This window comes from Aureobasidium pullulans (assembly GCF_000721785.1).
Source record: "Aureobasidium pullulans EXF-150 unplaced genomic scaffold scaffold_3, whole genome shotgun sequence".
Lineage (NCBI taxonomy): Eukaryota > Fungi > Ascomycota > Dothideomycetes > Dothideales > Saccotheciaceae > Aureobasidium > Aureobasidium pullulans.
The window spans coordinates 93,296-119,799 of NW_021941023.1; the positions used below are offsets into that span (position 1 = coordinate 93,296).

At 50.1% G+C, this 26,504-nt stretch overlaps 12 protein-coding genes across 12 annotated transcripts; 3 read left to right on the forward strand and 9 right to left on the reverse strand.

The window, feature by feature from the left end:
- Nucleotides 1–397: 397 nt before the first annotated feature.
- On the reverse strand, nt 398–1,030 carry M438DRAFT_245835 (EF-hand; the record flags this gene model as incomplete). The annotated part of the gene is made up of 2 exons (XM_029899588.1): nt 398–844; nt 971–1,030. Coding segments are annotated over 2 exons (507 nt in total), but the record flags the coding sequence as incomplete, so codon positions are not given.
- A 644-nt stretch (nt 1,031–1,674) lies between these two features.
- On the reverse strand, nt 1,675–3,206 carry M438DRAFT_267514 (MFS general substrate transporter; the record flags this gene model as incomplete). Its single annotated transcript, XM_029900189.1, has 4 exons — nt 1,675–2,421; nt 2,470–2,818; nt 2,880–2,992; nt 3,054–3,206. 4 exons carry the CDS (start codon nt 3,204–3,206, stop codon nt 1,675–1,677), a joined length of 1,362 nt encoding a protein of 453 aa, XP_029763582.1.
- A 588-nt stretch (nt 3,207–3,794) lies between these two features.
- M438DRAFT_267418 (uncharacterized protein) lies at nt 3,795–7,184 on the forward strand (the record flags this gene model as incomplete). Its single annotated transcript, XM_029900181.1, has 1 exon — nt 3,795–7,184. The coding sequence occupies one exon, from the start codon at nt 3,795–3,797 to the stop codon at nt 7,182–7,184; it is 3,390 nt and encodes a 1,129-aa protein (XP_029763583.1).
- Nucleotides 7,185–7,672: 488 nt separating this feature from the next.
- On the reverse strand, nt 7,673–9,196 carry M438DRAFT_342584 (WD40 repeat-like protein). The gene is made up of 2 exons (XM_029904794.1): nt 8,193–9,196; nt 7,673–8,143 (listed from the first exon to the last, which is right to left on the reverse strand). Exons 1-2 carry the CDS (start codon nt 9,135–9,137, stop codon nt 8,051–8,053), a joined length of 1,038 nt encoding a protein of 345 aa, XP_029763584.1. The 5' UTR covers nt 9,138–9,196; the 3' UTR covers nt 7,673–8,050.
- A 384-nt stretch (nt 9,197–9,580) lies between these two features.
- M438DRAFT_342586 (uncharacterized protein) lies at nt 9,581–11,718 on the reverse strand. The gene has a single exon (XM_029904795.1). The coding sequence runs from the start codon at nt 11,604–11,606 to the stop codon at nt 9,918–9,920; it is 1,689 nt and encodes a 562-aa protein (XP_029763585.1). The 5' UTR covers nt 11,607–11,718; the 3' UTR covers nt 9,581–9,917.
- Nucleotides 11,719–11,999: 281 nt separating this feature from the next.
- M438DRAFT_371833 (enolase) lies at nt 12,000–13,375 on the forward strand (the record flags this gene model as incomplete). Its single annotated transcript, XM_029908296.1, has 2 exons — nt 12,000–13,069; nt 13,129–13,375. The coding sequence occupies 2 exons, from the start codon at nt 12,000–12,002 to the stop codon at nt 13,373–13,375; spliced, it is 1,317 nt and encodes a 438-aa protein (XP_029763586.1).
- Nucleotides 13,183–15,671, reverse strand: M438DRAFT_342588 (amidase). The gene is made up of 10 exons (XM_029904796.1): nt 15,389–15,671; nt 15,048–15,326; nt 14,917–14,998; nt 14,807–14,863; nt 14,663–14,754; nt 14,306–14,608; nt 14,195–14,242; nt 13,849–14,137; nt 13,702–13,794; nt 13,183–13,646 (listed from the first exon to the last, which is right to left on the reverse strand). Exons 1-10 carry the CDS (start codon nt 15,653–15,655, stop codon nt 13,480–13,482), a joined length of 1,677 nt encoding a protein of 558 aa, XP_029763587.1. The 5' UTR covers nt 15,656–15,671; the 3' UTR covers nt 13,183–13,479.
- A 166-nt stretch (nt 15,672–15,837) lies between these two features.
- Nucleotides 15,838–17,670, reverse strand: M438DRAFT_342589 (uncharacterized protein). Its single transcript, XM_029904797.1, has one exon. It carries the CDS (start codon nt 17,353–17,355, stop codon nt 15,925–15,927), a length of 1,431 nt encoding a protein of 476 aa, XP_029763588.1. The 5' UTR covers nt 17,356–17,670; the 3' UTR covers nt 15,838–15,924.
- A 1,293-nt stretch (nt 17,671–18,963) lies between these two features.
- M438DRAFT_352245 (uncharacterized protein) lies at nt 18,964–20,066 on the reverse strand (the record flags this gene model as incomplete). The annotated part of the gene is made up of 2 exons (XM_029906781.1): nt 18,964–19,883; nt 19,916–20,066. 2 exons carry the CDS (start codon nt 20,064–20,066, stop codon nt 18,964–18,966), a joined length of 1,071 nt encoding a protein of 356 aa, XP_029763589.1.
- A 580-nt stretch (nt 20,067–20,646) lies between these two features.
- On the reverse strand, nt 20,647–22,881 carry M438DRAFT_342592 (apses transcription factor). The gene has a single exon (XM_029904798.1). It carries the CDS (start codon nt 22,689–22,691, stop codon nt 20,697–20,699), a length of 1,995 nt encoding a protein of 664 aa, XP_029763590.1. The 5' UTR covers nt 22,692–22,881; the 3' UTR covers nt 20,647–20,696.
- A 215-nt stretch (nt 22,882–23,096) lies between these two features.
- Nucleotides 23,097–23,620, forward strand: M438DRAFT_331931 (uncharacterized protein; the record flags this gene model as incomplete). Its single annotated transcript, XM_029903444.1, has 3 exons — nt 23,097–23,154; nt 23,305–23,429; nt 23,516–23,620. 3 exons carry the CDS (start codon nt 23,097–23,099, stop codon nt 23,618–23,620), a joined length of 288 nt encoding a protein of 95 aa, XP_029763591.1.
- Nucleotides 23,621–24,520: 900 nt separating this feature from the next.
- Nucleotides 24,521–26,116, reverse strand: M438DRAFT_267445 (uncharacterized protein; the record flags this gene model as incomplete). The annotated part of the gene is made up of 2 exons (XM_029900186.1): nt 24,521–25,300; nt 25,463–26,116. 2 exons carry the CDS (start codon nt 26,114–26,116, stop codon nt 24,521–24,523), a joined length of 1,434 nt encoding a protein of 477 aa, XP_029763592.1.
- Between the last annotated feature and the right edge of the window lie 388 nt (nt 26,117–26,504).

The window sequence follows — 26,504 nt, forward strand, 5'->3', positions numbered from 1 at the left end:
ATCCTGGGCTCAAATGTCAAGCTTAAAAGCAGGAGATTTGGCACGATGAACAATTGCTGCGTACATTACTGTATGCTTGAAAGAAACAGAAATATCTTCAGTGATGCAATCCCTAAAAGCTGCAGAGATACAAAAGTGCAACAAGCGCACATGCATTTCATCAAGAAACAAAAAGCTCGCAAAAAGAAAAAAAAAAGGTAAAACCGACACCCTTCCAAAGAGAAACGCCAACGCTGTTCACAAGAGAAAAACACCATCCAAAGTAAACCTCTTTCTTTCTTTCTCAACCCCAATGCTTCTCATCATCCCCGGACCAATTGAACCTCTCATCACTCTCATGCTTGCCCTGTCCTTCCATCCAACCTTCATCATCCACCCACACAAATCAACCCAAACAAATACCAACAAACTCATCCCTACTAATCGCACCATCCCCATCCAAATCAAACTCCTCAATCATAGCAACCAATTCCTCCTCTTGCAACCCTTCACCCAATTCCCTAGCCACCCTCCTCAGGTCACCCAAATTGATGGCGCCTTTTCCATCTGTATCGAATAGGTCAAACGCTCTCAAGATTTCGTCGCGGGGGTCGCGGGAGAGGATGCGGGTTGCGGCGATGGAGAGGAAAGAGGAATGGGGGAGGAGGAGGCGGGTGGGACCTGAGAAGGTTGGTTTGTTGTTGGTGGTGGTGGTGGTGGTGGAAGGGGCGGAAGCAGGGATGCCGTGGGCGGATAGGAGGGAGAGGAGGTCTTGTTTTGGAAGGTCGAAGCCTAGGGCTTTGAGGGCGACTTTTAATTCGTGGTAATCGATGTGGTTGTCTTTGTCTAGGTCGAAGAGGGAGAACTGTTTGGAGGTGTTTCGAGATTAGCATTTTTGTTCTTCTTCTTGTCTTTTTGTCTTGTTTTCGAAGTGATGGGAGGTGGTGTGGAAGGGTATGCTGGTAAGCAGTGGGAAGGGAATGGTGCGTACGGCTTCATTGATCTCTTCCCTTTGCTCTTCACTCAATGCTTCCAGCGCACCTGCTCTTTCTTCCGCTTCCCGTCTTTCCCGTTCCAATCTCTCGCGCTCTGCTCTTGCGACCGCATCTCGTTGTCCCGGTCCTGCTGCTCCTGCTCCCCCATTATACGTATTCGACGGTCCCGCATAACTAGGTACCGGATACGCGCTCGTATTTTGCGGTGGCTGTTGCTGATGTTGTGATTGCAAATTCTGTTGTTGGTTCGGCACTTGTTGCTGTTGCTGTTGTTGGCCAACTGTTGACGCGCGACCGAGACCTGTAAATGGTCGCGAGGGGAATTGTGATGTTGCCATTGCTAAGGCTGCGGGTTTGCGCTTGTGTGGCGCGAGCGATGTTATCGTTGCGGTAGACGGGCAAAAGAAAGATCGAGAGGCAGGTATGTGGAGGTCGAGGTTTGATAAGGACTGTTCTTGCGGTGCGGAAGACGCGTGTGTGGGTGTTGTGGTTTTTGGTTTTCGTGTCGCAACGCGCTGGAGGACGGGGAGAGCTTCGAGGTTTGCGGTGCCATGTGAAAGCTTGATTTCACTCGGTAACACTTGCCTCTTTATCCATCAGGGCATCAAGCGATTACAACATAACAAGCACGACGAGACCTGACTTGGAACAGAGGATGAAGATAATTTGGACAGTGTATGCAACAAAAGGCGTCGTCTATCTAAGAGCCTCGCTCTGTGCCATTCTCAGCACCATGTCGGCCCAATTTGATGCTGTCCTTGTCCAAGAAGCTCAAGGCGAACACGCAAGGTGCGGCCAAACAGCTAATCACAGCCTCAAATATGAGCGCCCGCTTCATAGTGTCATCCGGCTCACCAGCAAACCCGCCTTTCAAGGCATCCATGACGATGATGAATATGGCTCCAAAAAGCTGTCCTCCCACCCAACAAATTGTGCTGCTGATCTCTGGGCTGACCGGATGTGTGATCTCGACCAAGTACTCCAGTGCACATGGCAGTAAGGAGAAAGACGCTGCTCCTAGAATTGCGCAAACCACATAAGGCAAAGCGATCGTTCGTGTCGCTGGCGCGAAGATAAGAATCACGTAGCCGATCGCAATCAGCGGGACTAATAACTGTATCGTCAAAAGGTACTGTTTCGTGCGGTCCACGAGCGGTGAAACAATAGCAGATGCCACGAGTCCGACGACAATCAGAAGTGCACCTGCAATTCCAGCTTCCGTCTCCGAGAATCCATATGGCTCGAAAATCTGGTTGATGAGACTTGAAACGGCATTGAAGAAGCCAACATATACTCCAAATGCGATTAGAACCAGCAAAAAAGCTTTGTTGAATGCAAGAGACTTGATCGAAGTCGCAATATCTGGTTTCAGAAGATTTCCAGAATCTGAAGGGGGCGTGGGTGGCTTCGAAGGGATAAAGAAAGTTGGTAGACACGCCACACAAGACTGGGATAATCAGCACTTTGAGAAAAAGCAAAGGTTTGGATCACTAACAATGACGGCTGTGTAAAGCACCATATTCGGTATATCACCTGGCTGTGTGGCCCAGAGCGGTCCAATGAGCTGGCCAAGTGCACCACCAAGAGGATTGGCCAGGGAAGCTACAGCCGTAGCAGTGACACGGCCTTTGTCGGTAAACCAAAGATCACTATACCGTGTCGGAGCTGCCAGTACAAAAGGTTGTGCAAACCCAATGATGATTTGACCAAAAATCACAACACCAAAGTGGCCATGGGAGCCAGCGCGAGTTCCGGCATAACGGATCCAGTTGCCAACGAATATCAGTAAGGCAGAAATGACGATTGAGGTCTTTGGACCTCTGTGGAGAGCCCAGATAGTGAGACTGTGGAGAAATGTTAGCCAAAGGTTCCAGAAACCATTATTATTTGGTTGTTATAGCTTACGGAGTCACGGCGACAAATGCAAAGAGGAAACCGGTACTGAGCCAATTGATGGCGCTTTGTGAAACATCAAAATATTCGGAAGCAGTTGATGATACGGCCGAGAAAGTCAACCACTTTTGACCAAGTCAGAAAAAGCCTAAGGAAATTCGACGATGCAGGTGATGGTGAACATACATCCCAGCTCACAATGATATTGAGCAAAACAAGTTGAACCAGACCAAAGAATCGTCTTTTGTATACTCGATAATGGACGATTGAATTGCGACGTGCTTCTGAATCGGTCAACTCCAGATCATCGACAGTGGAGGTCGGATTGAGAGGAGCCATTTCGGAGTCTTCATCCTCGACGGGGGAGTAAGAATTGGACAAAGGCGTATCTGCCATAGTGGGTGCAGGGAGAATATATAGAAGTCGGATGCATATAAGAGCGATAAGACAGTCACGAGGCGGCTTCTAGGCCATGGCTGGCGTGGGTGCGTACGACAGCTTGGCGGCTGGTATTCGAAGGAAGAATGCCGAAGCGAGAAGGAGCGACCTATCAAAGGGCTTCAACCTGGCTGCACTTCATATGCCGGGAGCCTTGAATTTTTGGATTTATGGTTCTTGTATCAAGTTTGGGAGTTTAGCGAGAGACGATCCCCGGCGGAAGAGAGAGGGTGGAAACAGTGGTTGCGCGAGTCATGGTGTCAAGTGACGTCTTTCTACATTGATAATCCTCAGGTGTTTGGCGGCGACGGGGTCCCGGTGTATTGTTTCAATCATCAAGCTCGTAATCCAAAACTTTTCGACTGTTACATCGAGAATGTTCTGTGCTGGACTGTTATCCTGCAGCTACTCGTAATCGATAGCCACCCTCTCTACCATACCGACGACCAAACGTAGCCCGGCGACGACCTTCCGGGCAGCAGATCGCCCATGTATCAGTCCTTCACCGGCGCATCGCGCAGGCCACGTCAGGTCAACCTCTCGGGCAAAAATGCAAATCCCTTCGCCGCCGCCAACAATGCACTGGGTGGTCCACAAAGCGCAGTGCAGAACGCCCATCTCGACCGACAACAACGACAGAAGCAACGGCAGGAGCTGAATGCGGCAAAGACTGTTCAAAGGGTATGGAGGGGTCACAACTCAAGGACCAAGACAAGAGATGGATGGCGCCAGCAATGGGATGCAATAGATCCGACAGCTGTTGACCCGATACAACGACTGAACGGCCTCCTGCTGTTCTTCTCGCCCTCCAACAAGACCGATGTCCAACGACTCATCACATTTGTCTCGGACCACTCATTAGACACGACCGCTACGCACCATCATCTACGCTTGGAGAAGGCATGCTTGGCAGCTCTGAAGCTGCCCAATCCGCACCGGACTGACGATCTACTCTCGGTTCTGACTTATCTGGCCACCGCAATACCCCAAGAGACATCCCTCATCTCCGTCGACTACTACACAACCCTCTCCAAACTAGATCAGAGATCACATACAAGTATTGGTCAAGCTGTAGCGGCTCCTCTCAGCTCACATCTCCTTGCCGCTTACGAAGGCTTCGTTGCTGCATACCTCACCACTCCTCTACAACTCACCACCCTCGATCACTTCACACCCACCCTTGACTTCCCTCAACTCATTCACGCCGCCTCGAATGTCTCTACGGCTGCGACATTAGATACAAGACATCGTCTATGGCTTCTTGGCCAATTCATTTACCTCACTCAAGAGCGCGTGCGAGCCTCCGATTATGTGCCCGTCGTCGCACGACTTCTCTCTTCCCTGGCTGAGATTATTGCTCCAGAGGCTCCCGCTCTCGATATGACCAACAACGACTACGACCGCCTTGTCCTCGCCAAAAATCCTACCCGTGTACATCTGAATAAGTTTCTGAGGGACCAGCTCTCACGACTAGTCGATAAAGACGCAATCCGCTCTTTGGTACCGCGACCGACTGCCACATCAGAAACATCCATGCTGGACGAAACATCAGATTCCCAGTCTTTGGCCAGCTATGCTCTGATACTGTTGCGCATCTTCCCATTACGTGCTGATGACATACGCATGTGGCTCTATCTTGGTCCACTGGGTCAATCCAAAAAGGAGGACACAATCCCTGCCATCGCATACTTCTGGAAAGGTATGCGCTCGACGTCCATCTTTGCCAACATCTACCGAGATCCCCGTGCCGCCGTTGAGCTACTCAAAGCTCCAAAGGCGTCTGTTTCTGCTTGGAAACCACCCGGCTATGAGGCAGAACACTCCAAGAAGAATTCAGACTGGCGCGTCATTCTCATTTTCCTTGAACTTTTCACCTTTGTTCTGAAAATCATGGACGACGAAGAATTTTTGGGTGCCAATGCCGGGTCCAGTCTGCGGGACAGTAACAATGCCCTGCCGATCGAAGATCTGAAGGACCTGACTATATTCCTGAAGAACCTGGGGTTTGCAATGTATTTCAACTCACAAGAGATATCCGAATCCTTTGAACCAGGCCTTGACACTCTCAGCACGGCCAACTTGAGCCGCCATTTCGGTGGCCCATCAACTGCTGTAGAATCAAAGCCCGACGCGCAACCACAGACCATCTCGGTAGCCGGGACTGTTGGTATGAGTCTTGAATATGTCAAGGGCTTAGTCACCGGATTGCTCCGATCCGTGTATGAGCGTGATTCGAGAAGAAATTTCCTCCCCAAAGAGCACTGGCTGATGGTTTCCCGACTCGACATGACCAACTTCATTCAAGCTGTGGTCGGCGAGGATGAACGGCGACAACAGTTACAACAACAAGCCATCGAGGACGGCGATGATCCTGGGGGACACGATTCAGAACCGGATGACTCCGAGTTCATCTCCATGACCCGTTCACAGCGAACTTACCAGCGCAACAACAGACAAGCTAGCACTGCGCGTTATCTTCAATCAGTCGCACCTCGACTTGAGATCTTGCAGAACATGCCGTTCATGATTCCTTTCGAGACAAGAGTTCAGATCTTCCGTGAATTCGTGCGCCTGGATATGATGAAACGAAGAGATGGGTTTGTTGATCCGGACTTATGGCGACACAGAATAGCCTTTGGGACGTTTGGCCAAGGACGCGGTCAGACTGATATTGGACGCCATCATGCGAACGTTCGTCGTAAACACGAATTCGAAGATGCATACAAACAATTTTTCAGTCTTGGTGATGGTCTCAAAGAGCCAATTCAGATCACTTTCTTGGATGAGTTCGGCCTACAAGAAGCCGGTATCGATGGTGGAGGTGTTACCAAAGAGTTCTTGACCAGTATCACCACTGAGGCTTTCAACCCGGAAAAGGGGCTTTTCATGGAGAACAGTCAGCACTCCTTGTATCCTGACCCGACTAGTGTTGAAGCGCTCAAGGAAATGTTACGTCTGGAAGGATACCCTGATGACACTCAAGAGCATCGAGAATCCAGACAAGACCTCCTGCAGCGTTATGAGTTTCTGGGCCGTGTTGTTGGAAAGTGTCTGTACGAAGGCATCCTTATTGATATCAACTTCGCCAGCTTCTTCCTCACTAAGTGGGCTCTCTTTGGTGGCAGGAATTCAGCTTCCAGAGAGTCGAGCTACAGAGCATCCATCAACGACCTGCGCGATCTCGACGAAGAGCTCTACCAGGGCTTGTTGAGCCTCAAGTACTACTCCGGCGATGTCGCAGAATGGGGCACCTACTTCGCCATCAATGACACTATTCCCCTCCCCAACGGCCACACTAAAACCATAGAACACGAACTCGTCCCTAATGGCGCCAATAAACTCGTCAACCGAGAGAACCGACTCCTTTACATTTCAGCGGTTGCCCGCTACCGCCTCTCCCTCCAGTCTAAACCCCAAACTGACGCCTTCCTCGGCGGCCTCTCCAGCATAATCCAACCCTCCTGGCTCAACATGTTCAACCAAAAAGAACTACAAACCCTCATCGGTGGTGCCGCTTCTTCAATCGACATCTCCGACCTCCGCGCAAACACCGAATATAACGGCGTCTATGTCATCGGCGACGATGGCGCAGAACACCCATCCGTCCAACTCTTCTGGCAAGTAATGCAAGATCTCCCCGACGCCGACCGTAGGAAAGTGTTGAAATTCGTCACCTCCACCCCTCGTGCCCCTTTGCTTGGGTTTGGCAGTTTGAATCCGAGGTTCACGATTAGAGATTCCGGAGAGGACGAGCATAGGTTTCCTACCGCGAGCACTTGTGTCAATCTTTTGAAATTGCCGAGGTTCAGGAGTCAGCAGGCATTGAGAGATAAATTGCTCTATGCTGTTAATTCAGGTGCTGGGTTTGATTTGAGTTGAAAAGGGATAAACATATCAGAAGAGGTGTTTTGGGGTGTTCCTTGGAAAATTGGTCATCATAGCATAGCGTTCATATATAGATTTGGGAGTTTTCCTATACAATTTTGTTTCTCGACAAGGCAACTCACACAGGGTTGGGCTACCGTGGTACATTTTGGTCTATGGTTTCTGAAATCACCTTGTTCTGGTGGGCGTGTACAATCAGGTGTGTTGATTCAAGTCACCGTTCAAAAAAGTACTCCTTCCTTCCTTGCACAAGAAGCAGCGTGCACTTTCTTACAAGACGTTATCCAACGACGCCTTTTGTAAGTCCCAGACAAGATGGTGTTTTGAAGGACATGAAGACCCGCTACGGTTTGTGCATTAGTCAGTAGATCTGAATTGGCGACGGTGACGAATTTCTGGCTGACAATGTCCCACGTTCAAATTTGATCAAGCAGCCAACCACAATGTATCGGAAAAGACGTTAAATCAGGTCAGTGATATGACACAAGAGTTTCCCACGATGTTGCCGAACTTGGAAGGTCGTTTTCACTGCCCAATTATAAAAGACATCAAAGCCTGCTACTGGGCTCGACTCTGCATCCTCTGCCTCGGCCTCCGTCAACTGAGGTGAGTGTACAGACTCTGAGCGAGACACTTAATGCGTTGGTGTTAATCTCACCCATTTTTTGTTGTATTTTGATACAGCGGCGGGAAGTGAGAGAGAAAACAGACAGGTCAGTGATACTGATGCGAATACGCGTTTTACGGACATCTACACTTCAATCAATCAGTCAGAAAAAAGTGATATACAGAATTGTCAAGCACAATCTGCTTAACGACAATCAGGAAGTTTCAGATCTCCCCTCGTGGTGGCAAGTCTATTAAAGGCCTTCGATCTCGCATCCATGTGCGTCGACCACGATACGGCGTCCTCGGTCCTGCATACCATCTCGGCGCGCGCCAAAATCCAGTACCTATAAGTGATAAGTCCAATACACGTGAGAAGCGTTGCCGCATACATACCTCGATATACGTAAGCTGGTTTCTCTGTACCGCAGCAACACATCTCCTTTCGTCGAATTGGACTTGCCAGACTCCGGTAAGGTCCGAGAGCAGCTCGCGCAAGTGTTCGCCGGTGTTGATGTCCCACATCTTGAGCGTTCGATCCGAGCCACCAATCACTTTTTGACTATCGTGCTGGAAGCATGTGATTGCTCCGCCACGTTTTGAAAAGACGATCTTACATGTCCCGTCATCAGGATTCCAGCTGCGTAGGGTGCCGTCTGCTGCAGCACTGACCAGAAATCCGTGGCTAAACTGCAAAAGGCCGACCAAGGATGTGTGACCTTGGAGGGTGAATAAGCAGCTTCCTGTATCGAGGCACCATATTTTGACCGAGTTATCCATTGAACCGGAGACGCATCGTCTAGACTCGTGATCAAGAGCCACCGTATAGACCTTCTGTGTATGTCCTACAAGTCGATGCACTGTTTGGCCCGTTGGAATTCTCCAAACACGGACAGTACAATCGAATGAACCACTAACGATAGTGTCGCCATGGGCGGCTATATCACGTATGGTGTTTTGGTGGCCAGTGAGAACATTTAGCAGGTAAGCGCTACTAACATCGTCGCCCGAAGAATTGGCTTGATAGGTTGGAAGGTCATCAGGATTGGGAAGTTGCCAAACTCTTAGAGTCGAGTCTCGCGAGGCGCTAATAATCAAGGGTCGTTCCGGCATTACTAGGCCATCGGAAGTCGTGGCAGGGTTCAATATGGCAAGACAACAGACGGTAGATGTGTGCCCTCGTAAGACATGGAGGCATTCACCAGAAGAAATGCTCCATATTCGTATGGTTCGATCTGTCGAACCAGACACCAGTATATCCCCCTCCTGCTTCATTGCCCACACGCCACCGTCATGTCCCTGGAATATCTTTTGCAACGCGCCGGTCTGTACATCGTACATATTGATGTTCGTGTCGTCGCTACCGGTCAAGATCTTATCTGAATCCAGTAGCAGGCATGTGACGACATGGCGCCCGTGAGCTCGAAAAGCCAGGTGACGTGATTCGGCCTCGGAATCCATTCTCTTGTCGCAAGAGTCTCTGTGTGCGCACAACGATTGAGGAAAGGAGCAGGTTGAGTTGAATCGACTGTAGTGTGGGGCAACGCCAAGCACGCCTCTTCGCTCTCCGCACCATTTCGTGTTCCCCGTTGGCCTTCCGATCGAGGATGCTACCAGGAGATGTCATTACGGGAAGTTGCTCGTACGTAGCAAGGCTCGCGAGTGTCATCGTGAGCAGATAACGATAGTTGGAATGCATGCTCTTGTCATTGTAAGACAGATTTCTGTGAGCGGGTAGAAAAATCTTACATCATAACAAGATTCGCATCTCAGGCACGAAGAAACGGGTATTGAAGAATGAAGAGCATTGAGATTATGATCGTCCACCCACATGTACAATCTCGCAAATAACCATTGTTTAGCAAGGAAGGGAAATAAATACTATGACTTCCACTCATCACACTCGAGCAGTCTTGACAAGAAGCTCCATCGCAAGCTCAGTACAGAACTTCAGCTCCCCACGGAAGACCCACGATGATAACGATCGCACCGACGTTGACGAGGACATGGGTACCGAGGGGGAAGAGAGGTCTGGTGTTGAAGTTGAAGCTCAATTGGCCAAGTCTGATCAATCGCGCTCCCACACACAGATTCTGGTCTGTACCACAAGGTGTCAAGACATCATACTCCTCCATCGTCCGATACTCGTACTCGATGCCACCCTGTAGTCAGATTACCTTTAAAGTTGTACGTCGCTTCATAAGACTCTGGCTGACAATTGTACGACTCGTCAATGGCTTTGACAACGACATGCTTGGCCACGTCGTGCTTTGCAAAAGCAATTTCCCATCTCTTCCATGACCAGGCCTTGCTACCTTTGCTCTCATCGTCGATCAGACAGGCTTGCCTCCAAGTTTTGCCATCATCGGGACTGACGTCGACACGGACGATGTCCCTGCCGCCGCCGGACATGGCATAGCCGGCGACTTTGACCGCATCCTCTTCCAATCCATAGACCTTGGCGAGCTCTGAATTGGCCAGGCGATTTTTGGAGATATTCGTGATGGACGTGATGGCTGACTGCACAGGAGTTTCCTGGATACTCGTTGCCTCGTCCCAGTCCACCTTGCTGCCTTCGTTGGGCCCAAAGCACTTGTAGTCCCGCCTCTGCCATTGCGACCACGATTCCTCATCCGAGACGACGATTCTATTCAACCATTTTACACTGCGGGCAGCGACGTGGCCGGGGCACAACAGACGGAGTGGAAACCCATGATCGCGCATCAAGGGCTTGCCATTCATTTCGAATACGAGCAAAACGTCGCCGTACCTGTCGACGGCCTTGATTGCGGGTACGGAGGCACCGTAGGCTTCAGCCCCAACAAACTGTACGTGTTTGGCGTCTTCTGGTAACATGTCGACGGAGAGTCCGGCATCATGGAGGATGTCGCGCAGTCTGACGCCTGTCCATTGTGTGTTACTGATGGCTCCAATGTCCCATTGAAGACCACTGGTTGCTCGCGCTTCGGCGGTCATGTGTGCTCGTCGATTGCCAGAGCATTGCAAAGTGGCTGTGATGGTGTGATGCTTGAAGTTGTTGCGTATCTCTGCGACGCTGTATTCCTTCTCAGTTCCATCAGTCAATTCAACAACCAGACGATGATTGTCACCGTCCTTCACATCCGGCACCCAGAGATGATTGCGAACGTAGTGTTGATTGCTTGGTGTGATGAACGTTCCTAGTTGGTCTTCCGGTGTCTCTGCATTGCAAGGTCGTTCACTTCGGACGACCAGTGTGTCCGACCTCTGTGGGTCCGCCTTGAAAGGATCGTCAACATCATCCATAGGAGCCTTGCCTTCAACGAGATCCCTTGGATCTATTTGTCCTATGAGATACTGCTCGAGAATATCGTAAACCTCTTGCTTCTGATGTATTGTGAAGATGTTCCAGTACGTTTCAATGTTGCCTCCAACTGCTCTAAGGATAACCTCGCCCCCGGGATGGTTCGGAACCCATTCGGTGATATCGTAAACACTGGTCCCATGATATACCCAATAAGAGTCTGAGGTAGAATTGTGTTGGTGTATTTCGTGCAGTCTGATAAGCCTTTGAGGAGGCTCGGACTCCGCCAAAGCCTTTCTCTGCGATGAAGCCGATAATATGAGGGCTGCTATACCAGCTACAGCCGCACTAGATGCCACCAGGATTTGCGGAGCTCGAGCGCGCGAAAGAGGTGTGAAGAAGGTTTTAGCATGATAAAGCCGGGAATGCGATATACCCCGTGGGTCGCGAGGTTTGTGGGGGACATGTCTGCACCCCTTCGTGACAGTAGCGTACGCAGATTGTAGGCGGAATTTCCAGTTGCTCATCTTTTGAACAAGATGCAAGAATGCGCGGGGAACAACTGAGCACAGATTCAGGTCGCTATTGCATGCAAGCCTTTGTGATTGTGCGGCTCGGTCTGGAATGAAAGAAGTGGGAAGATCGGCCAGCTGTAGTCATCGAGGTCGCCGAACAAAGATCGGCGACATTCTTTCCCCGCGAGATCCGAAAGCTTGTGAGAGAATAGTTATGGCTGTTGCGGGATGTTCGTGGTCTCGGAGGAAGCGGGAACGCTAATCATAGTGTAAAACGGACAGCGGGTCTGCGCTTCCGAAAGAGCCACCATTGATGTCACCTATGGTGACCTTTGTGCTTGTTGGACATATAACATCAAGCACAAACTGTCACGGAGATGCCCCAATCACGACACACGTATGACCATGGCCATCAAGTCCATCACGGCAACCCAACGGCTGGATTCGCGCGGCAATCCAACCGTCCAAACGCGTATTGTAACATCAAATGGAACCTTTACATCTCTTGTTCCATCCGGAGCCTCGAAGGGCGACTATGAAGCGGTGGAGCTTCGAGATGGTGACGATTCTATCTACCATGGCAATTCCGTCCTCAAAGCCGTCCGTAACGTCAATGAGATTCTAGGTCCCGCCGTGTGCAAAGCTGGATTGGATCCTGCAACAGAACTCAAGCGACTCGACCAACTCATGATCAAGCTTGATGGCTCGAATGACAAAGGAAACCTCGGAGCCAATGCCATACTTAGCATCAGTATGGCTCTAGCGCGAGCAGGAGCGGCCGCCAGGAACATTCCACTATATGAATACATCGCTGCAGAAGCTGGATTGCCGACGGATAACTATGTACTTCCCGTCCCCTTCTTCAATGTACTCAACGGGGGAGATCATTCCGGCAACTCGATGGCGTTTCAAGAATTCATGATTGCACCTGTTGGAGCATCTTCTACCAGCGAAGCTGTACAATTCGCCGCCGAGACCTACGCCTCACTCAAGAGTGTTATAGTCGCAAAGTCGGGCAAGTCAGCCATCGGTATCGGTGACGAGGGTGGGTTCGCTCCTCCCATCTATCATCCATGCGAAGCTCTCGAACTCTTGACGCAAGCAATCGAGGACGCCGGCCACACCGGCAAGATCTGCATCGGTATCGACCCTGCCTCCCAGTCGTTCTTCGAGCATGGTTCATACAATATCGGCTTCAAGACCGAGACACCCGAGTCACTGCAACCGTCTGAACTAGCCCAGATGTATCGGTCTTTGATGGACTCTTATCCTATCATACTGCTTGAAGATCCATTTGGCCAGGACGATTGGCAGTCCTTTGTCGAGTTCAACAAGGACTGTCCAATCGAATTAGTCGGTGACGATTTGCTAGCGACCAACATAACAAGAATCAAGATGGCCAAGGACAAAGGAGCTTGCAACAGCTTGCTCCTCAAGATTAACCAGATCGGAACGATATCTGAGGCTATCGCAGCGTAAGCTTTCATTTCCCCCTTCTTGTATTCAGCCTGACTGACCTAATCCATACAAATAGCGCCAAAGAAGCATATGCTGCGGAATGGTCTGTTTTCGTCTCTCACCGCTCTGGTGAAACTACGGATGACTTCATTGCCGACCTAACAGTCGGTCTCCGAACTGGCCATCTCAAGTCCGGTGCTCCCTGTCGTGGCGAACGTGTTGCAAAATATAACAGATTGATGGACATAGAAGATGAGCTCGGTGACAGGCAGCTGCCGTTTAAGTATGCAGGACCGAATCTTCGGCATGCTCAGAAGTTGTAGGTCTCGGCTCGGAAGGAAGTAGAGGGGCTGCTCAATGTAGAAAGCAATAAACAGCTCATTTTCTTATATTTACTCGCAAGCTTATTGACTCCTCCAACTCGGCTTTATTGAGAGTGATTGAACCACTCTCCTGTATGAGTGCCACCGGGATTATAGGTTTGATCCATGGATTGCCCGATGGCTTCCACCAGCGCCAGAACCTTCTCTTCCTGTAGTCTCCAACACATCACCTGAAGTCCGACAGGAAGCCCTTGTGCATGATCGACTGAGACTAAGGCACGATGATAAGTTTCGACATCAAGCTCAGGACAACATACGCTACTTACACTCGGTTGAATCACCATCAAGCACGGATCCCCTACCCGTGACAGGAAAAGTGCACGATGGAAGGTCCAGTGCATTGGCCACAGCAGTGTAACCTGATCGTTTGTTTAGCACATTTCACGTAGTCCGGATGCGGGGACAACCCTTACCAAAATATCGATCAGTCCCTTCCCGGGTGGCGGCGTTAGGTGAGACAGGCAGAATTACTCCATCTATCGATCTGCCAGAGACGGTTTCTGCACTCGCTGATAGCCAATATTCCATGTAAGATCGCTTGTAGATTTGCATCTCTTCGCAGAGTTTCCAGAATTCCTCAGTAGGTAGCGAGCCAGTATCCGCTTGATTATACCATTCCTTGAGTTGATCTACTGGTGGCTCTCCGCTAGCGTCAATTGCTTCACGAATACATTTGCCTGAAGTAGAGCCAAATATTTTGAACTAGGTGGCCATCGTATTAGTGGGAATCCGTTATTTCTCGTGGCATAAGTGACGTACAAGTGTCTCGGTGGCAGTCTTGTGTGATGGTGGCTTCCAATCAACGACCTTTTGACAGTCAGGACCATACCACTACTCTGAAAGTCTCACGAGCATATTGTGCTGACTTACCTCGTGGCCGCATAGTCTTAGTGACTGCTCCACAGTTGCAAGTGCCTGTTTGGTCGGGAGATCGGGCGTCGAGTGGCCGTCATCTTTCATCAGAGCAAATACCAGCCTACCATTTAATTTTTCTGGTATGTATGCTCGCTTCTTTATGGCGTCCAGTTTTTCCTGTCGCCAAGGTATTTCGAGGACGTCAGAACATGAATTCCAAGGAGCCGAATCCAAGAGTAGCCTGAGGACGTGTTGTAGCGACTTTACATCAGCGGATATCATTCCGACAGAACCAGCGCCGACAGGTAAGCCTGGAAGCTGGTCATTTTATGAGTGGGGAGACTGTCCAAATGCCAGATTATTGATACGTACTACACTTTCTATACCATCTGTTGGTAATCTTTCTTCGGAGAGCTTCATGCCGTAGAGTCCGCAAAAGGAAGATGGGATACGAGTCGATCCGGCTGTTCAGAGATATTAACAACAATAATCAAAAGAAAGTGACTTTGGGCATACCCATATCAGTCGCCAGACCCAGCGGCGAGCCCTTAAGCGCTATCAAAGCGCCTTCACCTGTGGAAACGATCAGTGATTCTTCTTGTGCAGCAGAGTACAGACAAACGTACCACCACATGCACCTCCAGCAGAGTAGTTCCTATTGAAGGGATTGACTGTCGATCCCACGATATTGTTGGTCGTCTCGCCCAACTAGAATGGATCAGCTTACGTGGTTCACTAGACAACATATTTACGATACCATCATGCTCATCGGCACATTTGTTTTGCAAAGCACTATAGCACCAAGACTCTGCATTCTTCGAACAACGGTACCCTCGTCTTCGGCGTTTTTGGGATTCCCTAGCCAACTGACGAATCCACATGCGCTCTCAAGTCCACTGATACTGTATCTGTCCATGACACTTATTGGAAGACCGTGCAATGGTCCGTATGTACGACCATGCAATCGCCAGTAAGCATCCAACTCTCGCGCACGTTTGCTAGCGCTCTCAAAATTGATTTCGCTTAGACAATTCGTCTGTATCGGACAATCATAAGTCAGTTGGGTGCCCATTTCGAAGGGTGAAGAGTCAACCACACCAATTGATGAGCCAATGCTGCGCGATGAGAAAAGGCAGAGATGACCTCATACGAGGTCATTTCGCCCTCGGAGATAGACCTCAGTATCTGTTCAACATTGCTTCCTGTAATCAAACGTTCATTGAGGCTGAGTTCAGACAATACTAGGCTGGACACATCAAGGCACGTAGCTGCATCTGCGTCTCCAGTAGCGGACAATTTCCATTGTGGTGGAATCAGGCTATGAAGGGACTCTTTCTTGCGCCGCGAAACTTCGACCCAGGTCATCTTGTTAGTAGGGTGGTGTCAGAAAATTAATGGAACAAGACTTGCGAAGTGGGGTGTCCAGCCATGAAGTCTGTCGTCCCGAACTCATGCCAAGCCTAGTCTGCAGACATTACTGCCTGCTTTTCTAACCTACGTCTAACAGAGCCTGCAGCCTTCACAAAAATCGACGGGGCAACGAGACATGGAAATTTGCGCTCTACTCGTTTCACCTGATTATACGTGGAGCTTAACTATGGTGATTTGCCTGTCATATGCACCAATGCAATCTTCTAAATCTTACAAGCAGGTGCAGCAAAGCCAATGGTCCATCTCACCGTCCCCATCACGACAACCAACGTCAACAGCGACACAACAACACTAATCGTTCCGTAAAAATAAGCATGGCTTCTTCGAAGACCCTTCAGCTCCAGACCCCATGTGCTCACGGTCGTTAGACAACCACAGAACCCGTCTTGGATTCCCTGCAAGACTTGGCACCCAGTGAGTCCTCCGCCCGCAAGACCGCCAGCATCAGGAAGAGCGACGTGTTGGAGATCGTAACACAATCCGAGTATAAGGGTTCCAAAAGCATTGGCTACAAATGTACCGAGGGGAAAGCTTTTGAATCGACCGTTGAGCCATAGAGAAAGCCTGAAGCGAGCGAAACAACCCAAGGGTGCGAAGACGAGAGCAAACAGAACTTGACCGCGCCAGGTTTCGACCGAGCTGCCAAACCTATCAGGCGGCAGAATCGCCATGATTATGGCCCCGATCCATGAACCCCACCCAAAGACGATTGCAAGTCCATCTAGATGTTTCTCGAGATCTATGCTCGAAGCAGCGCCAGCGAACGGATGGAGAAATGTAGCCATGTGCGCACCAAAAGATAGCGCACCCAGACTCAATGAGATCTCCATGATCAGTACACCCAACACAGCCATGACACTGTAACCATCCGAACGCCCTTTTGGAACTGAAGTTACGGCCATCGTCGAGATTGATGCAGTGTTTAGGTCGTTAGATAGCGCAAGAAAAACATCTCGGATGAACGAGGAAAAAGAGGTGAAGGATCCGCAGAAACCAACGGTAACCCCAATGTAGGCCGGAACGGTGGCTTTCGCAGCCATGAAAGATTCGACGGTCTTCCCTTGGTCCTGATCAGCGGAATGCTTTTCGCGCGTGCTTGAAGACTCCTGGCTTGTGTTGGCGTTGGCCCAGTGCTTCCTAAACAGAAGCCTATCTTCTCGGATGTATCCCATCACGAAACTACCTCCAACATTGGCCCAGAGCTCAGTATTGGGTACTGGAGCTCCTGGATATCTTGTGAGCGCCTGTAATCCTAGTCTGGCAAGGGTTCCAAGTATCGAGAAGAGAACCAGATAAGACCAGACCGTGAATTCTGTGAACCATCTTGAAGTAGTGGGCGTGCTTTGGCCCAGGGTACTGGATGAACTCTGATTCGATTTGGTCGAGTTCAGTGCCGATCGGTCACCAGAACTGTTGTGCTGTCCTTCTCGTTCGTCCTCCAGATTGCTGTGTCGATACGTTCCACGCTCCTCTGGATTCTGGTCTGGAGCTGGGTCGGCAAGCTCATCGAGGTTCTCGTATCCATCGTCGTCCTCTCGAGTCATTGTGTTCGAGACGCCACCTGAGGTGTCGTGTGAATCGTCGAGATTCTGTACGGGCTCTGGAGCAGAAATCTCGTCAAGGTTCGAATACATATCCTCGTTTGTGTCTGCAGCGTAGGCCACTGAATCTTGTCCTTAATCATGTAGGAGATGACAACAGATCACAACACAAAGGCAGAAGTAAAGAGTCCCGGCTGGAGTGATAGCCCATGTTTTTGCAAGAGTGCCAATCCTACGCCCGGTGACTCGTTTGACAGGGGGCACCACTCCGACCGAGCGAGCCGAAGATTACTTCCATTAGCTCTAGATCGTTCCGTCAATGCCGAAATCTCTGGGGCTGCGTGTACCTCCATCACACCCTCGGATCCAGTATTCGGCCATTTGCTCCCCAGCATGACGTCCTATCACGTGCCCGATGACGGAAATTCTCGTCCACATCGATTGCAAAACTATCCACTTGTGACGACGTCATTGAATTTCCGGTTCCGTGATGGATTTCACACAGCTGTGGTGGAGATGCGATTAGAAGTACAGCAGAGTAATGTCTTTCGACATAACAACTCAATTCCCATGCGGAATTCATTTTGCATTCATTACAGACAGTCAGCAGATTCTAGGGTGTCATCAAGATAGAGACCCTGATCCTTGTAATCTCTTGGCGTTGACCATTCGCTGCGAAATATGACTGCGCTGAATATAGCTGAAGGACAACAATCAAGACCGACACCACCGGCTCCATATACCACGAGCTCGGATCTGAACTTGCCGCTCTCACAGAAGCCCACCATAAATCGAGCATACATGAGAAGCTGATTTGGAGAGGTTACAATCATCTGCTCCTGTCCTCTAGGAAATGCTGTGTATATTGTGGACTTTCGTCGCGATTCTGAACTGGAGGAGGAGCGGAGATCTCGGTGAGACCGCGCTGCGGGTCTGGCTCGGAGGCTGATGAATCATTCTTTTTCGGCCATCAGTAGGTGGGATTTCGTGCGTAGACGGGATACTAACATGAACATCGCTGCCAGTCCTCAGTCTGTCGATGAATCTCTGGAAGAATGAGGGGAATCCACAAGGCATGACGATACTGCGAAATGTGCGAGAAGGGATCAGCTTTTACGGAAAACTTGGGATGATGTGCTTCGATAGACTGCATGCCAGAAGCCATGGTCTTTTCGTGGAGTTCTTATTGGTATTGAGCAATGTATCATGCTTTGAGCGGTAGGCATGTTCTAGGCACAAGGCACAAGGCACGAGGCGTCGTGTCGGTCGGGACGGCGTTGATCTTCCATTGCGGAGGATACGGAAGCGCTAAGGGCAGGGCTCTCCGCGGTCAGAACCGAGAAGTGGTGGTCAAGGCTGCAGATCGAGCAGCGTTCATGTCGGATGGAGGTATGAGTCTCACTGTCTCAAGCGAATGATTGAAATTGCGTGGCGTGCCTGATTACTCCATTGGCCCGATGGTCGGCATTTGAGGACCCTCGGCCATATACAAGAGGAGGGTCAAGGGCTTGTATGGACTCATCATCGCGACAGCATAAAGAGCCTTTCTCTTCCCGACGATGAACACCGTCAGCCCCCAAACAAGACGACCAGGCCAAAATAGTTGTTCATTCGAACACATCTTCGAATCTCTACTTCGAAAATATCCATTAAAATATTGCTATTAGCATTGTGCTCTTTTTCCCTCCTCTGTCGTCCGCCTCAAGAGGACTTCTCAGTATCCTTGAGTAAACGTGCAGAAACTGCACGACTCATGTCCCAGTCTATCGACTCTATAAGCGTATCCATGTCTTGACACTGAAGAAAGAAGGTTTCTAGAGACGGTGACAGTACCGTCGAATCACCGGGTTGGTTCGCGTCACAGTTCGGATTCGACTCTTCACTGCGATCGGTAATGGAGAACGCCAGGGGATTAAGAGATCTGTCTGTGGATCTTGGAGGCGCGATACATGATGCATGCGTGTTGTGTGGGTATTGTGTATCCATCTGATTGCAAAATCTAGGGTTCATCTGCTCAAGAGGGCGGAGTTCAAAAGGATTGTCGACATTGCCGGCCAGATCTCCCAGGTTGTTCTGCGAGAACGCTTCGTATGTGAAAGGTGTAAGATTGTCGCATGTCCGGGTTTGTGGCAAATCGAACGGACCAATCGCCGGGTTCAAGGATCCTGAGTTTTCTGGATGACTGATACGCTGTCGTTTGCTGCGAGCTTCGCCGGTTTCAAGATGATCCAAGTCCACCGAAGAATCGTTATTGCTGACTTGGCGGATGGGTGCGTACTTTTCGAGGATAGCATTTAAGTCATATCCACTGTCTTGCTCGGCGTTTGCAAGTCGAGCTCCAAGCTCTCTGTCGTGCTCCATTATCGTTTCTTTGCCCGTTGCCGTCGACAAGGATGCCTCAAGCCTGTCAATTACTACCGACATGTTTTTGAGGGCGTCCAGAACACGCGCTTGCTGTGCTTCCAGCGTAGAGGCCTGGGCGGCTGTCATTGGCCCCTTGAGACGTTTCTTTGCTTCTGCGAAATTGAACACGCAAACAGTATTACGCGATCGGCAGCGACCACAAGGATTTTGACCATTGCACTGAGAATTTGATGAGTTCCGGATCTTTCTGCCCCTGGCTGCAAGTGTGGTAGGATTACCTTTATCTTACGAATTCGACACTCATCGCACGCGTTTTGAACACGGGTCGGACCTCGAAGGTGTTTTGGCATTGACTCTGGCACATCTTCGCGCTCCCCACTTGTGCCTATGATTCGAGATGTTTCTTTTTGCTGACGAGATTTGGGAATGATGAGGAACATGTTATTGCCGCGTAGGACGAAGACTGGTCGAGTGATACAGTGAGGGTACTCGACCACGTCACTCTTTTATGAGTGGAGGCCATCACGCGTCACAGTGACATGCCGATGGTGGTGATTGGCTGACCAATTCTTTTTGGCTTAATGCGGATGCTTACCCTGATCCTTTTTCTTATCTATCCATATTCCCAATTATGTATTAAGCAGATATACAGCTTATCCAGATACGATATAAAGGCTATAAAATGTAGCAGTAGCTCACCAACTGCTTCCGACTCTATCCTAGACATATACCCTATTTAATAACATCTTGGAAGCTGGAACGAGAAATTAGATTATAAGATTTACATCAATAACATACTTTATAGTTAATGAAAGTAGCTAAATGATCAACCTAGAAAAAAATTAGCAGGTAGGAAGAAATGGTGGAGGATAAGGTGCGGCTGTTAATGGCACCGCATGTGAGCTGGAGGGATGTTTGGAACAAAAGTAGGTACATGGGAATTCGAAAAAGGAACCCTTTCTTATGTATACAAGCAAATCACGCCCTTTGAGCTTTCTTTGCTTCTCGAAATGTTTCTACATCCTCTTGTACTCCTGTCCTTTTCTGGCTCGTCCCTTTCCGGAAAGTGCTCACGCTCCGACTCCAACCACCCCCCCCTCAATTCCCTGCCACTCTTCTAATTCACCAACAATCTCCGGGACCATAGCATCAACATCCTCATCCCTAACCCCCAGCGCCCCCACAATTAACCTTCGATATTCCTTTTGCCTATCGCCCATGCCCGCTTCGCTCTGCATAGCAACAACCTCCTTGACCAAATATTGTCTTTGCATTTTCAACCTCTTGACTTCCAGCAACAGTTGCAATTTTTCCATTCCTTCATCGGTTTGATGGTATGAAGTATCCATATCGTGGTCTTGGCTTTGCTGAGAAGAGATTTGATACAAGAGGGAGGTCAATTCTTCTCGCTGCTCGTCTTCGATGACAGACTCGCATTGTTTTACCAAGCCTGCGAGTTGTCGTGCCAGACGTCCGTCATACTCGTCTTCTTGATCGCTCATAGCAAGGGCCATGGAACTCTTCTTCAGCGTTTCAATCTCATGCGTCCGAAGCTGAACCACGCGCTCTGCTTCCGCAATATCGGTCTCGCGCTCATTCATCTCGGCATCAAAGGCTTGAGCCAGTTTTTCTGATTTCGACAAGAGTAGAGGGAATATCTGTGTTGTGAGGGCAGAGGCGGCTTCAGATGTATGATGTGGTTTCGCGGTTGGGATCAGTGATTGAGATGGCGCCGAGGCGAGGAGTGGGTTATGGTTACGCGATGATGGCGTGTCGAGTGTGGGATCTAGGTTTGCGCTCAGAAGATTGTGAGAGGCAGAGTCGAGTTGAAATGGCGAGGATGACATGGCGCGATGACGGCCATCTCTGCGACGATGATTCAATTGGATGATCAAGTCGTCTGCTGTCTCGCCGAGATCGTTCTGGATAGTGACTGAAGCGTGTCGTCCGATGAGACTGCGCACGCATTTCCTCGCGCCGTTTCTGGCAGCGATATGGATGGCCGTGTCGCCGTTGCGGTCTTTCATGTTCAGGACGTGTTCGATGTCAGTGGGTGTGTAGTTTTCTGCCATCTTTGAAAGAATGCAATCGAGGTAGTAGCGAGCGCATGCGTATTTTGACTTCGATGAGGTGGTTCCAGCAATATGGTGAAAGACTGTGCTTCCAAACCATTCGACCAACGGGACAGTCGTCACGAGCCAGCCAGCAAGACGATCCATTGTACTCTTATCGTAGTTGTTGGTGAAAATGACAGCGCGCATCAAGGGCGTCTCCCCATTAAGACTGATGGCATTGATGTTGGCGCCACGACCGATGAGATCCTTGACTACAGCCAAATCACCCATGGCAGCAGCCCAGTGCATGGCAGTATGGCCCTTTTCGTCAATCGGTCGGTCGAGGTCGATGTCGTTCGGTGGTACAGGAGGACGTTGGAAGGGATCGTTGGGTGATTCGAGCAGCATGAAATAGTCGAGCAGCTCTTCAGCCCACAACTGATGGTGCTGGTCGGCGAGCGACATTTCATCTTCTGGTCGTTTACGTTTGCGCGAGTCTTGTTGTGGGTATCCGTAGTCCTCCATGTATGATTCTGAAGCAACTGTGACATTGTCCGGAGTTTCTGAATGATGGTGCATCTCAAAGTCTTCGGAGATGTGCGACAAGGCGGGCACTCGATTGACAGGCTTCCTGTTAGCGCGCGGCTTGGAAGCAGCGGTTGTGTGTTTCGGAGCAGGCGGTGGACTCCTGTCGCCAGGTACATAGTCGAAGATGGGCCTCAGTTTATCGAGCACTCTGTTGCGGTCTGCCAATTGGCGACCCTCGGGTAGGGGAATCCATGTGCCTTGGTATTTTCCATAACCACCCTGGACTTTTTCGTGAGTTCCTTTCTGGACTTCTCTTTCAAGAATACGTGTGCGGGTGGGTTTGTCGAAGTCGGCGACTTTCAGGATGTGGGTTGCGTTGATCCAGTTGTCGGAGCGACGGCGCATGACATGGTTGCCCTCGATGTTGAATTCATAGACGGGCACATTGCTGTAAGTAGCCGAGTAGATGCGATTGTCCGTCATGCTCGGCTAGAGTAAAGAAGGGGGTTGCGCGAGAGAGATGCGGGAGTGCGAGGTTGCGAGTGAGAGTCGAGCTAGAAGGAGCGACGCTGAGATACAGCCAGATTGATTGCTGAGAGAAATGATTGCTTGTCTAGAAAGTCCATTTAGCAAGTCGGAGCAGGGTCAGTGTTGTCGGATGCTAATAGCAACGTACCGATGCACATGCAATTGGCCAACACGTAAGAGACACGAAGCACGGTGAGGCTGTCTGGGACGACGCGTCGCGAGCAGAAAGGAAGTCGCTCTGAATCTAATCTAATCAATCTCTCGGGCCTTGGCATCTTTCATTCCGGCCAATGCGACGACGTCCTTGGTCATAGCAATACCGAGCTGCTGAAGAGACAATCCAGTTCCACACACACAACCATGGCCATCACCGAGACAATCAAGCATGCCGTCGGCCTCGAGGCTGGTCCCTCAACCAGTACGTGAACGCCCTACTACCACCTCCCAATTGCGCCCGCATCCATTCGACTCTCTCGCGCGCAAACACCTACACCTCGCATTCGCTCTATACACCGCTACGCTCAATTGGACTGCTAGAATATATGCTGATTGTTCTCTTTCTTCACAGCTGCCTCGCGCGAGGAGATGTCCGACGCCCGTCTTCCCATTCCTTACAGAGACACCTGCGCCCACCTCTTGATCCCGCTGAACCGCTGCCGACACAACGAGTACTACCTGCCCTGGAAGTGCGAGGTACGATGACTCCCTTCTTGCCACCTTTCCAATCACTCCATACGACCGATTTCTTCACTTCTGGACATGTTCTGACCGGATTATAGAACGAGAGACACTCGTACGAAAAGTGCCAATACGAAGAATTCAAGAAGCGCGTCGCAAAGATGGACGAACTCAGAGCTGCAAAGGGCGGCGAGAGAAGCAACTAGAGGGACTGAAACAAACAACATACCACTTCCGACCTTTATACATATTTCCACGGCTCCAACCCTCTACAAGCAAACACACATCGGGCGCGTTTTCCTGCTACTTCAAATACCTTTGCAAATCAACAATCACAACCAAGTTCTTAGACTTCTCCAAGATTGGACGGGCACAATAATTCTAGCAACGAACCTTGTAGTGGGGGGGCTGACCCCAAAGGGTCCGAGATACACAAAGACTTGAGGTACATCACCCTAGAGACAGTATCGAGGTGACAATTACCGTATTCCCGTTTTACACGATCCTCTGCCTCACGTTGCACCAAGTCAAAACGTCAGAAAATAAATGCATGAATTGAAAGCCTTGAAAGCTTCGAATGAGGAAAAATAGTTGAAAAGGAATACCCTCGAATCTCCCTTTTTCGATCCTGCAGAAAGACTTTTGATAATGCTCAGGTGTCTTTTTGAGTCCCCAAAACTGCTTCAGAGACTGCTAAGAAGAGGAGATTTGATTGTCTTAAACTAGAGAGGGGTCATTGTCTAATAAGAGACAGCTCAGACTTGGGCCAAAGAAAACCTCAAAAGCGCCCTCTGTGTAGAAGGAAAATCAGGATATCGTAGCAAGTTGACCGGTCGAAAAAGATTAGGGTTTCGAATTGAGGCTAAGTAAATTCTGGAAACCCCCTTATGGAGAAAGAAAAGTGAGATCATAGTAAGTCGCTCAGCCGAGCAAAATTGAATACTGAAGTCGCCGAGAAAGATTCCAAGGTCGTCGAGGAAGTTTGAAGATTGTCATCGTGGCTCAAATGCCTTCGTGGTGGCCGTGTGGCTCGACTCGTGGGTTTTGGTCGGCTGAGATGAGGCTTGGACCCGGCAGAGGTCGTTTTAGTGCTTCGTAAGAGTCTATCAGATCTGTGTGTTAGGAGCATCGACCATGGTGTAGTCCTCCTCCACTCTGGCAGGGCCATCAAGGTCCATGGGAACGACATTGCCAGCAGCGGGAGCTTTGACAGCGACATAGCCCTGAATACCCTCCATCTCCTCATCCTCACCATCACTCTCATCGTCTTCCTCGCCCTCGTCGTCGTCCTCCTCATCATCAGAATCGATGATCACAACTTCAACAGGTCCCTGTCTCTTCTTGAGGTTCTTCAACAACCTCTTAGACTCTGCCTTGGCCTCCTCCTTGATCTTGATAGCTTCTGCGCCTCTATCAGCAGCCTTGCCGAACAGCTCATAGACACTCTTCTTGTTCTGGTGCTTATAGTGGCTGCCGTCGATCATAGTACCACGAGGAGTTCCAGCGTCAGGAAGGCGATATCTGTACTTCTGCTTGATGAAGGCAGCCTCAAGGCGTTCGCGAACTTGCTCGGAGGTAGGCTCTTCGGGCTCTCCTGCCTTCTCCTTGCCCTTCTTAGCCAGCTTGCCAGGAGGGGAGCCCTTTCCGGCGACGATGAAGTCGGATCTGGGGCGAGGTAGAGGTGCAAGGGTAGCATTATCGGTAGACTTCTCGAAGCGGTTGTTCCACTCGAAGCCGGCGAGCTTTTGGAAGTTGTGGCGGAAGGTGCGGAAGGCGGTGGCATAGTTAACGCCAATGATTATGGTCAAGCCATGGTCGATGGGGTCGTTCTCGGAGACTTTGGCGGCGACGGCGTAGGTGTGGGGGACGTCGTTGGTTTCGTACAGCTGTGAAAGTGGGGTGTTAGTTACAGTGACCAAAACTAGTTGGCTGGGGCTCTCCTTGGACCCTTGGGTGTAATCGAAAAGCTTCGTGCATTTTGACAGCTTGATCTGGAGGGTCCGCTGGCGCTTGGAGAGAGGGATTCAGGGGTAAAATCAGCAACTTACAGTGATTTGAGCTCTGTCCATATGGCTGAGTTCCACCGAGGCCTTGGTGAGGGTGATGTCCATCGAGAAACCAGTCTGATCGATGTAGATATGGTGATTGTCGCTCATCAAGTCCTCCTTGGCTTGCTTCACACCTCTAGCAAATTCTTCCTGTAGCTCACGGCCAGCAGAGTCTCCACTGTCTTCGCTGTCTTCCGAGTCCTCGACTCTGGCAACGACATTGGTGTGCTGGAGTAGGGCACCGCTCCAATCGATGCGTTCGCTGTCCTTCTTCTTCTTCTCCTTTTCCTTCTCGATACGCTTCTTCTCGCGCCCGGCGGCTCTCTCATCCTTGGCCTGTTGTTTGAAAGCTTCCTCATCGATTGTAGTCCAGAGGTACTTGTTCTCAGAGACACGGCCACCGAGGCGAAGCTTGTCGTCAAACCACTCATAATCGACGATCTTGACAGAGCGATCCTTGCTGAGAGCGGCTTTCACTTCGGGGACGCGCGAGCGCCAGTTGGCCTTGGTAGTGACCAAGTGAGTGGTGTCTGACTTGATCTGGCGATGGAACTCGCCGCCGTTGGCCTCGGTCCACTTTCTGAGTTGTGATTCAGGGTGATCAAAGGCGCCAGAGAAGCAAATTGCCATGTTCTTGAGCTTGGAAGGGGCCATGTTGTCTTGCTGGCTGAGTAGGTAGTAATTGGAAGGAACTGATGATAGATCTTGTGATGATGTGACGTGAGTCAAGATCTGGAATCCGGAAGCTGATGTTGATGTAGAAGAAGAAGAGGGAAGGAAGGTGGATGATGTAAGAAGGATGGATGATAGTTACTGGATGATGTGAAGGAAGACGGAGAGAAGGTGGAGAGGTGGAAGGGGAGGAAGACTTTTATGTCTTTGCCGGATAAGGAATCTTCAAGTTGAAGCCGAGTGAGTGTGAACTGGCAGATGAGGCCTTATTCACCGACTCGATTGAGAAATAAGTGAAGCTGGCTCAATCTATATTGACTGATATCAAATTTCGGTGGACAGAAGGTGTAATAAAGTGTATGGGACAAGC